This window comes from Rhinolophus hipposideros, assembly GCF_964194185.1.
Source record: "Rhinolophus hipposideros genome assembly, chromosome: 12".
In the NCBI taxonomy this organism is placed as follows: Eukaryota; Metazoa; Chordata; class Mammalia; order Chiroptera; family Rhinolophidae; genus Rhinolophus; species Rhinolophus hipposideros.
This window is the reverse complement of record NC_138058.1, coordinates 44343449-44361153: the sequence shown is the minus strand read 5'-3', so window position 1 is coordinate 44361153 and position 17705 is coordinate 44343449. Positions and strand designations below refer to the sequence as shown.

At 37.3% G+C, this 17705-nt stretch overlaps 1 protein-coding gene across 2 annotated transcripts in view; it reads right to left on the bottom strand.

Moving 5' to 3' along the window:
* The window catches only part of FBXO11 (F-box protein 11), an 81429-nt gene extending 64131 nt beyond the window's left edge, over positions 1-17298 (bottom strand). The window contains exon 1 of one of the 2 annotated variants that reach the window (XM_081069163.1): positions 16303-17298. In XM_081069163.1, the coding sequence (XP_080925289.1) occupies positions 16303-16531 (229 nt within the window). In that variant the 5' untranslated portion in view covers positions 16532-17298. Of the gene's footprint in view, positions 1-12057; positions 12185-16302 lie in introns of those variants that run through there. The other variant, XM_081069164.1, reaches the window with a different exon arrangement.
* Positions 17299-17705: the final 407 nt, after the last annotated feature.

Below are 17705 nucleotides of genomic sequence, written 5' to 3'. Positions count from 1 at the left end.
AACTAGATGTAACCTGCTTGTCAACCAGTAGACAAATAATATAATAAACTCAAGTACATACATAAAATATATTTTGAAGCCACTGAAACCATTTTCAAAGAATATACACATATATGTGTATGTATTTATACTGGGAAAACAATGATATGTTAAACACAAGAGAATACAAAATTATACATATATAGTATGATTCCAATGAAAATATTATATGTAATTTTACGTTTCTATATATTATATTTATAGCAAATGAAACAAAGTATATTTTCTCAGTTTAGTTGTTGCTAATTTTCACTTTATTTTTATGCTTTTCTGAATTTACAAAATTTTCTTGGGAAGTACATAATTGATTATTCATTATTCCTGTCTTCCAAAAGCAGGTAACTACAGTGTAATTACTGATCATTTTCATCTAATAGACTTCCTAAAAATATGTATTTTTAAAAACTTATACAGGGGGATGATTATTGATATAGCATAATACAATAACAAACTTTATTCAAGGCGTTGTTAATCGGAAAGACATGGATTCTAACCCTACAATTGTCATTTACTAGCTCTTGTGAGTTATTTAAATTCCCTAAACTTCTGTTTCCTCATAAGTAAAAATGGGTATATTACCTACATGATAGGAGCTTTTGTAAGAATAAAATGAGCATTTAGTGTCTACTTAGAACAGAGTGATCAATAAATGATGGCTATTAATATTACAACTAAATAATAATTATACTAATTATTATTACAAAAATTCCTTGCATTACTTTCCCATAGATACTATCTAGATAGCTTAATTGGTACTTTAGTGCTTTTGAATTATTTTCTTGTTATACTTAACATACAAATTATACATCATTTCTAATGTGTATTACAAGTCCATACACCAATAATAGATGCCTATTAATAAGGAAAATACATTCTGGTGAGTCTTCAAAAACTTTAGTACCAAATAGTATTATAAACAAAATATTCGGGACATAGAACAACATGAGCTTACTATATAAAATATTATCAAATTTTTACTGATAATCCTTGACACATTAAACATAAATGGATCTACTAACAACTGTAAATGACATGAAGCACTGAGGCTGGGTATGGATAGGTACCAAGAAGGTATGGAGGCACAAAAGGAAGTGACCAAATACTGAAGTGAAACCACCACTGAGTTCAAAATTTTACACCAATGTCCAAGAAATTTGGAGTAGCAATGTATATGGTTCATTCAAGAACAGAATGTTCCGAGTCTGTCAAAATAAGTATTTCAAAAGAAGAATCATATAAAAGAAAAACAGGCAGGCAAAGTGTAAAAGACTAAATTCTGGGCTAAAGAATTTAGATTATTCCACAGGTGGTAGAATAAAACCTTGAAGACAGAAGAGGGCCTAAATCTAACTTTAATTTCCTTTTATAAAAGAAACACCAACATAAAGTGAACTGAGAGATGAACAGAGTATGATGACAGAGTAAAAATTCTGTCCTGGTAACTTCCAATGGCTTTTGTCTGGCCCATTTCCTTTTTCTAAGAATATCCTTCCCACCCCCACCCCCTTTCCTCTATCTGTGACATACTCATTCTTCAAGATCTAGTTTAAGTATCTACTTTCTCTGGGAAGTCTTTCCAAACCATTTCAAACAGTTCTCAGACTAGTTTCCCCTTAACTCTTATTTCATGCATCCATTCATTCAATAACATTTAATATCATACACTAATAGTGGGATTATTTAATAATTATTTAATGTTGGCACCATTTATCAAACTAAAATGCAAATATCCCTTTGATTCATAACTCTTACAAAACTACTGAAATTGTGACAAACATATTTGTATAAAGATGTTCACTGCAGTCCTGTAACAGCAAAAAATAAGAACCTAAATATTAATCAACAGAGGTACATTTAATATAAATTGTGGTATATAATGGACTATATTCTGCAACTGTAAAAAAAAGAATGAGGTAACTTTTTGTTTGTTGATATAGAAAATTGCCCAGGATATAATTAAGTAAAAAACCTTCACTTACAAATTAATATATACAGTATGGTTTCTTTTTAATGAAAAACACTACGTGTATTTACATATACCTGCATTAAAAAATTCAAAAGTAAACACACACACAGTTAAGAGTTGTACCTGGGTAGTATAAGGACAGGGGAAGAGGAAAAGAGCTGAATTTTCCTTCCAATTGTATATACTTATGTATTCATTAATTCACTTATCAATCATTTAAAAACTTCTAGAGTGCCAGATCCTCAAGATTTATAGCACTCATATGGCACTTACACATTAAATATCTTTTGGGAGAATATTTTATATTCCTGTTTACCCCCACTGAACCATAAATATCTTGAAGGCAAGTTCTTACTTTACATAGGAACAACTATAACACGTTAGAAGTAAATGTTTACAGACGTACACATACATATAAAAGTATTTTTAAAAAGGAATGAACAGGTTCATGTCTAATTCATGATAGTGGTAGTTTCTGAGAAGGGTGAAAGTATAGAGGGGAATAAGATGAATGGTACTTTTTAAAAAAGAGTAAGGTTTAGCTCAATAATTAATACTTTCTTTAAAAATTTTTTCATAAAAACTCATATATAATATCATTGTGTGTTAAATATGGTGCAAATTCTTTTCTTTCAGTCATTTGCCTTAACTTTATTAGCACCTTTCATTGCCTAGAACTTTTCATTTGTTTTATGTAGTCAATTTCTTGATCTTTAATGATTTTTGGATTTTGGGGGGCTTGGTTGGGAAGAAGTACTTTCTTCTAATTCTCTTATTTAAAAAAAACTGTTGTGGGGCTGCCGGATGGCTCAGTTGGTTAGAGCGCGGGCTCTGAACAGGGTTGCTGGTTCGATTCTCACATGGGCCGGTGAGTTGCGCCCTCCACAACTAGATTGAAGAACAACTACTTGGAGCTGATGGGCCCTGGAGAAGCACACTTCACCCAATATTCCCCAATAAAATTTAAAATAAATAAATAAATAAATAAATAAATAAACAACTGTTGTGCTCTTACTTGGAAGACATTATGCTAAGTAAAATTAGCCAGTTACAGAAGGACAAATACCACATGATTCTATACTTACATGAGGTATCTAAAATAGTCAAAATTACAGAAGTAGAGAGTAGAATGGTGGTTGCTAGGGGTTGGGATAGGGGAGGGAAAATGGGGAGTTGCTATTCATTGGGTATAAAGTTTGTTATGTAAGATGAATGAGTTACCGAGATCTGAAGTACAACATCTCACCTGTAGTTACCAACACCGTACTGTACACTTAGAAATTTCTTTAAAGACTGGATCTTATGTTAAATGTTCTTACTACAATAAAATACATTTTTTTTAACGTTGAACTCTTTAATCACTTGGGATGTATTTTTTGGTATTGAACAAAGTAGGAAACTGCATGTTCTTGCAAATGAATAACAAATACTCTCAGTATCATTTCTTGAATAGTAAATTATTTCCTCATCGCTCTGAAATACCACTATTACCACATAAATGGACTCCTGAATTCAAAATGGAGTACAACTTTGCTTTAACTCTTCAAAAGCATTAACCAGTTTTTAATTTATTGGGGTGACAATTGTTAGTAAAATCACATAGATTTCATGCGTACAATTCTGTATTACATCATCTATAAATCCCATTGCGTGTTCACCACCCAGAGTCAGTTCTCCTTCCATCACCATATATTTGAAGCATTAACCAGTTTTTAACCATCTGAAATCAGTTATACTGGGAATCATCACATGAAACTATCATCAGCATGGTTCACCTTAACAATTATAATATAACTGCCTTATTTTCAACCCGTCACAGCTAAAACAAAATAAAAAAATTAAGTCAATCAACAAGAAACTATCATTTGACTTACATATTCTCTTAAAGTTACTAAGTATTCTTAAAAAATTAATTTTTCAGTTCAACTAAGGAATTACAGAAATCTTTACCAGATCAATAGATTCAACAAATCACTAAACTGAAAAATGAACAGAATGATAATATTCTGAAACAAAAATGGATATCTGGCTGGAAGTCAGGAGACCTGGGTTCTAAACCAGCCACCACCTTGAACAACTGAATAAACCAACCTCAAGAATTGGGACTACAGTTCTTTCTATTTCCAACATTCTATAGTTTCTAATTACCATCTCTAAGGTAATTAAAATGTCTAATACTAATAGCTGCCATCAAGAAAAGAAAACACATAATCTTCCTTAGTGACCTGTTTGAGTTTACCTGATATGCTTTAAACAGTCTAAATCACCAGGCTAATAATTTAAATTCATCTTCTCTAGCTATTTTCTGAGCATAATGAAAAATAAACTGAGTACCATTTTTCTTTTAAGAATCTTTCAACCATTTCAAAGGTTGTGATTCTTTAGCTTGTTCCTCTTTAGAATACTTAAAAGTTTTCCTAATAGACATATTTTCCCAACTATTTCAATACTTTACAAGTCTTATTGCTACGATACAGTATGTGTTTACATGGGCACACACACTTTAGGATGATTCATTCAACTATACTCCATGTTGCTTGCTGCTATATACTTAATTCTGGCTCGACATTTCTAAGTGACTACTCATTTTTTTTATTTCAATAAAGGTTAAAGCACATTTGCTTTTTTTTGTTTTTTTAACAGGCTATTCAAAGCAATTTGATTTTCATTCTTGGTTTTTCTGGTACTTAACCTCATACCACTTTTTTTTATTATGAGGTTAATATGCTTAGTAACTTAAATTAGTAATTGTATGAACAAATCTGGGTCCAGAGAAGGAAGCTGAAGGGAAACAGAAACTACTATTTACTAAATATCTACGTATTTGGCAAATGAATAGCACTATTTTTGTTAAGTTGTAGCCTCCATATAACACAACTTTAAGAAAGTTTCCAATTATCACCACACGATATAATTGCCATATAAAAGATAAAAGCTGTATTTAAATCTGGCTATGTTGCTCTTGTTCCCTCTTCAGCCACCAAAGTCACTGTTTTGGAAAAATGCTTTAAATATATTTGTAAGCAGCTCTTCATAAAACTACATTGATTACTATCTAGAATCTACATTTAACGACTGATTTGCCCTCAACTGTATCAGTAGTCCCTATTTTAAAAACAAAAACCCAAACAATTCACCTCTTTCATTGAAGGTGTTTAGTTTATTTTCTAATAAGAAAATGCTTGTTTTCGCTTGGCTTAGGTTTATAAAGAGTCTGTAAAACGACTAGAAGACTAGACAAGTGTGAGATGAGTTAATGCCAAAATCTAATAACTAAATTTAAGCTTTAAAAACCCGTAGTTTTAGAAAATCATTGCCAGGTTCTTATTTATTCCCAAACATATTAGGTCCCCAAATCCAAAACGTCTTAGAATATAGTACCTTGGAAAGGGAGGGGTGTGTTTTCTTTATGGATAATGATAAAACAATTTACCTTAGCCATCTGTTTCAACTTAATAAATCGATAGCTATTAATTTCTTTAGACTTAATTTCAGTTTTATGAAAAGAAAATATCCCCATATAAAATTATCAAATAAACGTGAGTCCATACCACATCAAGGTACAAAAGAAATACCACCTTTTATAAACATCCTCTAAATGTCCAATTGTTGGCACACTACATTTCCATCTTCCATCATTCAGCCAGGCATATAATTAAAATACTAAAATATTTGTATGTATTTACTACCATAATCTATAGTCAAAAACTTATCCTAGAAAAATCACTGGCTCATAGTTCAAACATCAAATTTTGTTTTTAATTCTGAATTCTGACTTTCTGATCAATATCCTTACTATAAATGATAGTGCCAATTATCCTAAAGTTACTGTTATATAAAAACTAAAAATGTCCATAAATAGCACTTAAAACACACTTAATAGCACTGAAAATGGAAAGTTTTAAGCTTTTATTCAAATTTTAAATGATCTATATCATCAAACCAAGTAATAATCAGTTCACATCACAATCAGAACTATTGAATTATTTTAAAAAAATACAAACTTCCCTCCTTCCAGATTTCTGGATAGCACTTGAAAAACAAAAATGTAGAAATAGTAACAAAAATCATATCACTTCCATCATCCCAAGATACTACTTTTATTTCACCAAAATTTTTTAGACATTCACAGAACCAAGAGTGCATATTCCCAGTTTCATATTGTGTTTGTGAGTGTGATCAGTGCATGTCTATGATCAGTATGTGACATTTTTCTAGCCCTCTAAAAATCACACTTAAATTTACAGATCCTGTGCAAGCTCACTACATCCAGATCTCCCAGCTCAGTTTTTCAGCTTTAAAGGTTTCAGCTAAGAGGTTCTCAAATCAAATGACTAAGAAACAGAGGTCAAGTTCCCTGTGAGATGTAGCAACAGAGATACTAATAATCAGAAAAATCCATAAAGGCATCTTGGGAGTCACAACTAATTGGTATGTGGGATTTACAGATGCTACCGTGTTGCCCCAAAAATAAGACCTAGCCAGTTAGCTCTAATGCATCTTTTGGAGCAAAAATTAATACAAGACTTGGTATTATATTATATTACACTATATTATACAAGACCTTGTCTCATGTCATAGTAAAATAAGACCGGGTCTTATATTAATTTTTGCTCCAAAAGACACGTTAGAGCTGATTGTCCAGTTAGGTCTTATTTTCGGTGAAACAGGGTAGTATCTGACTTAAATCTTTCTACCTTCAGTTTCTGGATATAAGAGCAAAACAATGAATATAATCAAGAAGGACAATACTATGAAAACAAGATGAATGACGCCAACTCTGCAGGTAATTTTCTTAATAGGCATATGTTTCTTTATCACTTAAACATGCTATAGTTTAGCTTAATTTTTGGACTGCAACAACTTTCTAAATGTGGCACAAAAGTAATTCAATGAATGATTAAAGAGTAGAACATATATACCAGACAACAGCAGGTTATAACAAACCTTCATCTTAACAGCATTTCATAGAACTCTAACAGACTCTAGTTTTGCAAACAGTTCTAAGGATAAGGTTACAAATGAAACTCCAGATACATACATAGATACATAGATACATAGATACATACATATCCATCCTTAAACATATATCAGAAGACAATGAAAATATCAACACGCTTATTTGAATTCATCTTGATCTTAAATATTATTTAAATTCAGTCTCTTAATTCAACTGTAAATTCCATAAAGGCAAGAACTATGCCTACATAGTAATACCTAACAAATTCAGACCTCACTGATTTATATTGGTAACTCAAATGATATAGAAACAGTTTTGAGCATCTCAGAAGTCACTTAATTCAAAATCCCATAATTAGAAATGAGATTAAGATACCACTCTATAAAAAAAAAAGCTACTTTGAAAAGCTTAGGCTCCTCATGTCCAAACTTAACAGCAACATTTACTGAATGTGTCCATGTGTAACAAAAAAACAAAAAAACAAAAAAGGAAGGAAAGAAAAGAAAATGGAAAGGAAGGTGGCAGTTTCACTGCTTATTACTTACAAGAAAGAACTAACACTAACACTGGACTGGTAAGTGCTGAAAAAGTAGACATAAAATAATGAAATCTTACTCTTTGTGTATCTAAGGCTACTATAATCAGTTTCCAGTAATTCCTTAAGAACAGAGCCCCACCTGTCACAGGGGGTACAAGTTTATAAGCCATTAGCACTTTAGCACAAGCTTTTACTTGAGGAAGAACTTAGGATGCTGGCAGAGGCACTCTTACACCTTCCTATACATCAGGAACTGATAGAGCCGGTCAAGGACTGGAAAAACAGTTCTGAGAGCAAAATGTGCCCCAATTTTCTGTGAAAGTTTTGTAATTTTAAAACATACTGAATAGATGATAAAGGCTAATCAAGATATGCAGAAAAAGAAATAAAATGAATCAACCACATAATAGCAAAATATTTTCATAGGCATTAAAAGGATAAGCTTAATCAAAAGTAGTAGAAACAGGGTTTCAAACTGAAATGAAGAAACACAAATATTTATGGCAGTAGCAAAAAGAAACAAGTTTTTGGAATTGAGGCTCAGATTCAAATATTAAAGTCTATAGTATCTTTTTTAAATTCCTAAATACACAATAGATTTTCCCCTTCCTCAAAATAACCCAACCTATGATTTTAAGGGAAAATTATATTAAGGTAATGGGTAAACTTCCTGACTAATACTGGACTGTTAAAGTATGCAAGAGCTGACATACCAAAGACTTAAGAAAAACACTAGTATGTGAAATAAAATCAATTGTTTTAGCAAAATAATTATGAGAGGCCATATTCTTATCTGCCTTAAAGCTGTTTCATTGTACACTTCTTGTAAAGTAAATGTAGGTTTTGCCTTTGGGAAAAGATAAGCAATGGCATATATTGAGGTATAAAATTTATAGGGAATGTGTACATGTGTTCACCAAGAGATATATGTAAAATGCTCACAGCAGCACTATTCCTGACAGCCAAATACAAAAACTACGTTATGTCTATGAATTGTAAAATGGATAAATTGTAGTATACACATACAATATTATATAGCAGCAAGAATGAACAAACTACTGCTACAAGCAACATGGATGAAACACAGATATTAAGAAAAAGAAATAAGACCATAGGAATACATATACCAAGTGGTAAGAAAGATAGAATTGGGTGTAGTAATAACTGGGAAGGCGGGGGAGGGAGGGGGAACGACACTATACTTCTGGACGCTGTAATGTTTCATTTCTTTTTTTTTCTTTTCTTTTTTTTTTAAAGGAGGGTGCAGCTCATACTGGCCCATGCAGGGATCGAACTGGCAACCTTGGTGTTTCCAGCACCATGCTCTAACCGACTGAGCTAACCGGCCACCCCCTAGTGTTTTATTTCTTGATCTAAGTATTATTGTGTGTTACACAGATGTGTTCACCTTGTGAAAAATCATCAAGTTGTGTACACCAATGATTGGTGCACTTATATATACTTTCATTAAAACCTTAGCTAAAAAAGGACTAATAAAAATTATTTCCACAACTTAAATAACTATATGTACATATACACATAGAGAAATAATTATATAGACTTTCTAATTCAAATGACCACTACTAATTTAAATGACCCATACATACTGACACTCCTACCTGCTCTCTAATTCTTTCTCTTCTCTCCATTCCAATCTTCAACCAAAAATTAGCCTTTTGAAAACGAGTGCAATTTTAGGAAAATTTTTAGGTTCAGAAGTAGATTAGGAAAAACAATAAATGTGTAAGGGCAATGATTCTTGTAAGAATTTTCTACTTTCTTCCTCCCTTGACATGCTCATTCTGCCTCTGAGAAAGCCCTCCTACATAAAAAGTCTTTGTCCAAATCACTTATTTCTCCTATCTCTTTTGCTGGGCCTAAAATACCAAAACTTGACTGAATAATCAGTTTTTTAAAATTCAAACGAATTTTAAAAGATAATGAAATCAGTCATTTACACACAACCATTTGTTAAATTTTACTCACTCTTAATTTTCCTTAAAGCCTGTTTTTTTTCTTCTTCAATGTATGGTCAATTATGCGGGGGAAAAACAATTGCTAGTGATAACATGTACCGTAAACCAACCCTGTCCATTTTAAAATATAACAGGTGAATAGGAAAAAGTTATTATCCTGTTCCTCTTCCCCACTCCTTCCTCCACAGTGTTAAGAGTCTTATAAAGCCACCTGTTCTTTTATATACTGTGTTATATACTATGGATAAAAGGTTCAAAATCATACTCCAATGTAAAAAAGAATTCTCATATATAAACATAAGTAGTCGGCAAACCAGCAAAGGTTAAATTGATTCACGTCAGTTATCAATACATGGTACTAAAGTAACCAATGCCACAGGTTGAACATATAGAGTAGCCAATTAATTTCACACTCAAAAACTTTCAACAAAGATTTTGACACAACCCAATGTAAACATCTGGAAAATGAGTGTTGTGGTACACTAGGAGAAAATAGTGAAACTAAGATTATTACTGTTACCAGAAAAATAATTTTAAGGTATAGTTTGTTATTCTATTTCTATCACTCAAATAATTTCTAAGCTTTGAGAAAACAGAAAAGTAGGCTCTTTTCACAAAATAGATGAATGACACCTCTTCTCTCATGAGATGTGCAAGTATTCCTTAATGTTTTTTAAGACTTAGCCACCAGCTGAGAGAATAGCATTTAGTAATTTTTTTTCTCCTTTTCTGAACACAGTCACACACATTTTCCACTTTAGAAAGGCAGAATATTTGGCAATTGGAGTTTTAGAAATTGGGAGAGTAAGCAACTAACATACAGAACTTAACATTTGCTTTAACATACTATCTTTTTTCGGGTGTTTTAAAATAAAAAATACAGAATGCACTCATTTTCAAAGTAAATATTTTCAATATTTGCTTCAACTAAAATAAATATGTAAAGGAAGTTAATTTCATTTCCCTATTTTCTAAGGATTAAGTTTAAGCACATTTCTTGTATTAACCAAATGTACACAAAAACCCCAACCTATGCATGTAAAGACACCTAGCTATGATGACAAAAGAATTAATTGACCCACAAACCTGTCAAAATTACTGGTCTAATTTATCTCAGTTTTTTCCTTCCTGAAATAGTCCAGTCTATAACCATGAGCTAAAATGACATAACACTCTTTATTCATAACTTATGAGTAATTCAAGGGAAATCAGCACTTCTTTGTACAATGAGTGCTTAGTGATCTCATCAACAAGCTGGAAAAACATGCTGGCCAATCAGTGCAATCTCTTCTGGAGACAAATCTACATGAGAGGTAAAATTATGATCAGAAGGTTAACTTAGAGAATGTGAAACCAGATGATTTAACAATCAATAAATAGTCTGGCATCAAATTACTGTATCAGTCTCAAATAGGATAGATGAATAGGACGGGACAGATGTGCTGCACAGGCGAGGTTATTCCCTCCCCGAAAGTGAGGAAACATTTTGCCATATGTTATTTTGGTATCTCCCCTTGTTTACGGAAAGACTAGGTGATACAAATCAATTTTGAAATTCTTTTCTGCTACTTATTATGCATATTCACTGTCCATCTTACAGAATTGTTAAGAGGGTTGCATGAGATAGTATATAAGAAAGTGTCTGGCACAGATTGAAGTACATAAGCAGAAACAGTCAGTTTATTATTATTCCCAATATGTTTCTTCTGTTTCCTTATTCTTTCTTTGAAGAATATTTCACTTCATTAGATATAAGATTAGTGATTTAAATTACAAACCAGTCTCTCTGAGGTTACACCAGGTCATCTAGATTGCATTTTGGGGTATGCCAGAAACTAATGACTCGCACATTTTATCTCTTGGGTTTAGTTTTATATACAGCCGATTTCATTCCTTACCATCATTTTTAATATTTAAAAGAGCTGCCATTTACTGAGCATCTACCATATGCTGGGTACTTCACTATTTCTTATCCTTACAATTAATTATTCCATAAAGTGTTATCATCCGCATTTTAAAGAAAATGCAGTAAGGCTCCAAGAAGTTATATTGCTTGCCCTATGTCAAACAGCCTGCTACTGGTGTAGCAGGAATGGAACCCAGTCTAGTTAGCTCTAACTCATACCACCCAACTGTTTCATCCCTTATATTTTGCTTCTTCATAGTTTTATTTTCAGAGGTTAACAACTGCAATTTGGGGGTTGTTAGCAATCTAGCAATCTCACATATTAACCAGAGTTCTCTCGAAGACTAGAATGCAATTCAACGGGTGTTTTAAAATTATGTAGTGAAATGAAAGGTCTAAAACAGAATAACCAGTGGTACAAGATAGGCACAACATAAGAGTAACTTATTAATTAGGAATAATTAATAAGTTAGGGGGAGAACTCAAGTTGAAATAACTCATTATAGTTTTTTTGGTTGTTTTTCTCTCTTTTTATAGATTATTTTCAAAGTTAAGACAAATAGGAAAACAAAAAATATAAAAAAGAAAATACTCACTAGCCTTGAATTCTACCAAATCTAAGTACAGAGTTCTCACCAACTGGTTAAGATCTACTGGTGGTTCTTGCCTTACCTGTTAGGTCTCCAAGCTGGTTGGCCTTTCCTTCGGTTTGCCAGAAATTTCCAGTAAAGAAAAGAAGAAAAGCAGTACAGGGACAACCCTTAGGCCTAATCAGAAGAACTTTAACATCAGCACTGTCACCATCCCATTTCTAGTCCTCAAATAATTTCTAAGCGCTGAGGAAATAGGCTCTTTACGCACACACGCACACACACAGAGTTGGGTAGCATCTTTTCTCTCGTGGGATGTAAATATTTTGAAGGCTTAGCCACCAGATGGGACAGTAGTAGCCCACAATACTTATTCCAAAAGAGGAAAATTCATGTTCCTTATCAAGAACTCTTCTATCTCGGAAGATTGCAGAAGTTTCTTATTCTATAAGCAGTAGGAAGAAGCTGAAGGTAAAAATATAATGGGCTAGAACAATCCCACAGAAAATATAATTAGCATGAGTGACTAGAATACTAAGGAGTTTCCTGGCTACTGCATATTATAAATACATAGCTCTATCAGGAATATTTCATGTAATAATACACATAGTGAATTATTTTTAAAAATTCAGTTAAAAAAACCCTTTAATTTCAGAGACATAGGTGATATTTTTATCCTACAAATATAGGATTAAAGAGACTAAGTTTTTTATTCTCTACAAATATTCAGACTAGAAATTAATAGCAAAACCATTAACATATTGTATTCATCAAATTGTTCTTTCTTTCTTTTTTTTTTTTAAGGAGGGAGCAACTCACAGTGGCCCATGTAGGGATCAAACTGGCAACCTTGGCGTTATTAGCACTGCGCTATAACTAACTGAGCTAACTGGCCACCACTCATTAAATTTCTTGAACTACAAAATGATCCCAGTTAAAATTTCAGCACTTCAAAACAATCTTATGAATATTCCAATAATCAGAGCAAAAACTATACCCATTTTCCAAAACTTCCATATCAAGATTATTTTCAGAAGTCAAATTTCATCTTTTATTAAAACATAATAAATGAGAAACCAATAGTGATTAACTGCAGAATTTGGTAGCTGAGGGCAGGTGTAGAAAAGAGACTTTTGAATTTTAAATCATATGCATTTATTACCGATTCAAAGTAATCGATTTTAAAAACTAAGTCCTCAGAATACACAGCATTTCTGCAAACTTCTAAGCTTTCTTTATACTTCTAGAAAGAGACTGCCAAATAGGTATCAAGATAAATTCAGCAGAACAAGTTACAAATGCTAAAATTCTTTTTAGCATTAAAAAATATATACATAAAAAATCCAACCCTACACTACTTTTGGTTTCATTGAATCTGGAATATATTATTAAAGTGTCCCTATGTGGAACACAAATTATTTTCCACTAGCTTAAAGTGGTATGTGAAATCCTAAACTCAGGAATTTAAATGAAAAGACTAATGATTGGTGGACTGCAAGTGTAAGAAATGCTCCCCCATGGAAGGCTTTGAAAAGTCCTCATAAGATTTCACTCTACAAGATTGTTCCATTCTTCTTCAAACACTGGCCATTACATGTACATGTGTGTATGCACATTTAAGGATATGCAATGGAAGTTTTTAGACCTGTGGGCAAAGAAGCAACTAATTCTGTCAGAATTTTTGCTTGGAAAAAAAGTACTATCTTGTAATTATTTTATTACCACTAAAAAGCCAAAAGTCCATCCTTCATATAAAAACAAATGAGTTTATATAGAGAGTTAACTTGTTTTAAAACAGTGAGTCTCACTTCTTCAATTCCTTACCTGGAAAGTTGTCTGATCCACTATTATGTAACTCTATCCAAGATTAATGCAAGAGTTACATTTCCATTAAGAGTTAGTAAACCCCCCTCCCCCCCACACACACAGTTAGGGTAGTTCCTTGTCAAAATTATGAAACCCAGGATATTCTTAAATAAACAAAACAAAACCTATCCAAACCATAAATAGTGACACTTGAATGCTTCATAAAACTTCTAAATTAAAAGTATTCCTAGCTAACTTCTGATCACTGGGTGTAAATTGCACATTAAAAAAAAAGGAATCAAAATGCCAATTTTTAAAAAAATGACATTTTTACATAAGCTAGCAAAATATTATTTTCAGTCTTCTAATTCATCTTGATTTATTCATTTTGAGGCCATTTACTTGCCCTTTAAAAGATCTATAGCAGTTTCCCTGAAGACTAATCAGCAATTTCTTCTCTCCTCTGTGCCAACATAGAATCTCTAGAACAATTTCTACTAGCAGCAAAGCAGCAATTCTACAGTGAATTTGATTTGCCATTTGGTTAGGTACATACAGAAATTTTGATCCATGAACATCTTAGTCTGTTTATGGACATCAATGATAAGAAAACTGACACTCTGGCATGTGACTGTCAGCAACCAAATCAACTTACTTCAAAAGGAAATAGACTTTAGTAGCCAATAATTTCAAACAAATGAAAAGTGTCCAAGATATAAATACCTCAGCAAAGTTTGAAATTACACACAAATCGTGAAGTTTCAGAATAAACATTTAAAAATACACAATGAGACTAAATTAAGTTTGGCTGAAAGAATTTGACTCGGTGCTAATGTTATCAACAAATCAGTACTTGAAAAAGCTTTACATCTAGCAATGGAATCTTTGTTATGTCTACTAGGATTTCAATCTAGTATCATTGTTTTCTCATAAATTTTTGTCAATTCTAATACACATGTAGTGACAATTCTGGAAGGAGACTTGAATATTATTTGAATGGAATACAGGAGAACTGATATGCAAATGTGGAATGAAGTGATTAAATTACGAATCTTTTTAATTTACAAAAATTTGGTAACTGTATCAAAGAATCGTTAAAACACATTTATCAATAACGTAGCACAAGACCTCTCTAACTGGCTTGAAACATCACGTTCTTTCAAGCAACACTCCAAACTGCTTTCTCAAGGACTAGCTGTAGCAGGGACTAGTGAAAACCCTTTAAACTATTTTGCAGATTATCATCTCCCTCTTTCATTTGTGAAGTATTTTGATCAAGGACAACAATAAAACAGTTTTTAAAGAAAGAATTGTAATTTTTAAAAGGCATTTAATCTCAATTCCCTTAATCAAAGGAGGTTTGACAACCAACGCATGTAAAATTAACCTTAATCCGCCCACGAAAACACGCAAAATGTCTCCTAACAATTCCCCTCCTCCTTAAAACAACAACCGTCCCCATAAATATGGTAGCGACCTCCACCCCCACTGAGAGCAGCTAATTAATTAACAGGATAGTTACGTTTGGAGACCGACGTGCAACACCCCACCTCACACACCTCCCCAAGGAACCACATCATCCAAGTAGGACTGAACCTGATTTTTGCTAAAGCAAGAAGCCAACCCCCAGGAGTCTCAGCCCGTAGACAATGGTGGTTGCCAGACAGAGCTGCACAGTTGGGTCCGAATGACACATTTCACTAGGCCTTGGACGGACGGACACACACACGCGCACACACACACACACACGCACACGCACACGCACGCACCCAAGGGACCCGTTCTGAGGAAGGGGCGTTCAAACCCCACGAGGGGACGGAGGGCAGCAGGCGGCGCGGGGTCCGCTCGGGAGCACAGGCCAGAGGGTGCGGGGAGAACGGAAGGGTAACTGCACTGCACGCGAGGGAGGGGGCTGGAAATGGCCGATGGCTCCCATATTTATTTATTTAAAGGTCCTGATTTAACGGGTCCTGCCCAGGGCTTCTGTGAGCGAAGCCAAACTGCGCAGCCGACGGCGCGGGGCTGCGCCGGGCTGGCGGGGCCGCGGGGAAACAAGTTCCTCGGCCGACGCCGCGGACGCTCCGACCGCCCCGTCCGCTCCTCCCCGGAGGGGCTAACACAACAGGGGAAAACGAGTCCCGCGGCCAGCCCCGCCGCCCGGCCCCTCCCAGGAGGAAGGGGGAGACGGCCAGGCGCAGGCGGCAGGAAAGGGGGAGATGCCACCCTTCGCCTTCCCCGCAGCCCTCCAGGGACTCCTGCGGGGTCCGGGGGTGAGGCGACGGGCCACGGGGTGGGTGGGGGAGCAGGGGCCGAGCCCCGAAACCAAACAAAGCGCGGCCTGAACGGGCGCCCGGGCTGGCGGGGGAGCCGCGGCTTTTCCTGCCGTCGGCGCCGGGCTGCCACTGCGGCACCGGGGACCCGCCTCCGCGCGGCCTCCGTCTCCCACCCCGGGCGCCTGGCCGCCCCCGCCCGCTCCAGCCGCCCTCCCCGAGGCCCCCGGCGGTGGGGAGCGCGGCCTTACCCCGCTCGCCGGCGTTGTTCCGCTCCTGGGGCAGCGGCGGAGGCGGCGGTGGCGGCGGCGGCGGCTGCTGCTGCTGCTGCGGCGGCGGCGGAGGCTGCTGCTGCGGCGGCGGCTGCTGCTGGGGCGGCTGCGGCGGCGGCTGCTGCGGGGGCTGCTGCTGCTGTTGCTGCACCGGGCGCGGCCGCGAAACTCGCCTGGGTCTCCGGTTGGCGGCTCGGACGGAGTTCATTTGCCGGGCTGAGGTGGCGGCGTTGGCGGAGGGACACACACACACGCACCGCGAGCTCCCGGGCCGGAGAGGGGGGTGGGGAGGGGGGGGAGGGAGGAACGGGGGCGAGGGGAAGGGGAGGCGGTGAGGGCGGAGGGGGGCAGCGAGCCCCCGAGTCCGGAGAAAGGCCCGCGGAGAGCGACCGGAGACCGAGCGAGGCCGGGCGGGCGGGCCTGGCGCGCGGGGAAGGCCGAGGCCGCCGGGCGGGGCGGCCGCGAGCGACGGAGACAGAGAGACGGGCAGAGCGAGAGAAAGAAAGAAAGGGCGTCCGCCCGCCTGGGGTTCCCGAGGCCCAGCGCGGCGTCGGCGGCTGAGGCGATGGACCCCGGTCCCGCCGACTCCCGAGCGGCGTCTCCGGCGGCGGGGGCAGTGGGCGGGCGGGTGGGGAAGGGAGAAGAGAGGGAGAGAAGGGAGGGAGGGAGCAGGGGGCGCCCGGCTTCTTTTTTTCCCTCTTCCTCCCCCCCCACACCCCCTGAAAGAGATTTCTGAGAGGAATTTTTTCTCTTTCTTCGGCTTCTCTCTCCTCCCCCCTTCTTTCCTCGGCGAAGGGGAAATGAGTGTGAAAGGAGGAGATAGGAGGAAAAAGAGGCGTCGTCGTTCCTCCTTAAAGGAACCTTTCCTTCTCCTCCTCAGCCCCGTCGCCGCTGCTTCTGCTGCTGCTCCGTGGCAGGAGGAGCCATTGACACCGCCGGAGCCTCCACTCGCCCAGTCGGTCCCTCCCCGCCGCGGGGCTGACCAGGGGCGCGGGGGAGGGCCGCGGGGCGGCGGGGGGAGGGGTGAATGGGCGGGGAAGAAGAGGGGCGGTGATTCCGGCCAAGTAGCCAATGGGGGGCGCCCGTACAATCATCCAGCCAATGGGGCCTTCGCTCTTATCACGAAGTCCCTTCCTTCAACGCCCTGTTTCCTCTCTGGTTTCCTCCCTCCCCCGCCAAGGAGGGAGAAGGAGGAAAGGGGGAGTGTGGTGGGGCGGGTGATAATGGGGAGGTATCGGGGCATATAATAGAGGGTGGGGGGGTGGGCGAAGAGAGCGCTAGTGCGTAGCGACGATTCTAGGAGAGGAGGTGCTCCGAGGAAAGGGCGGGGGCTGCTGATGTAATGGGGAGAAGTGATTAAGCCTTTGGTTCTCCGTTTCTGT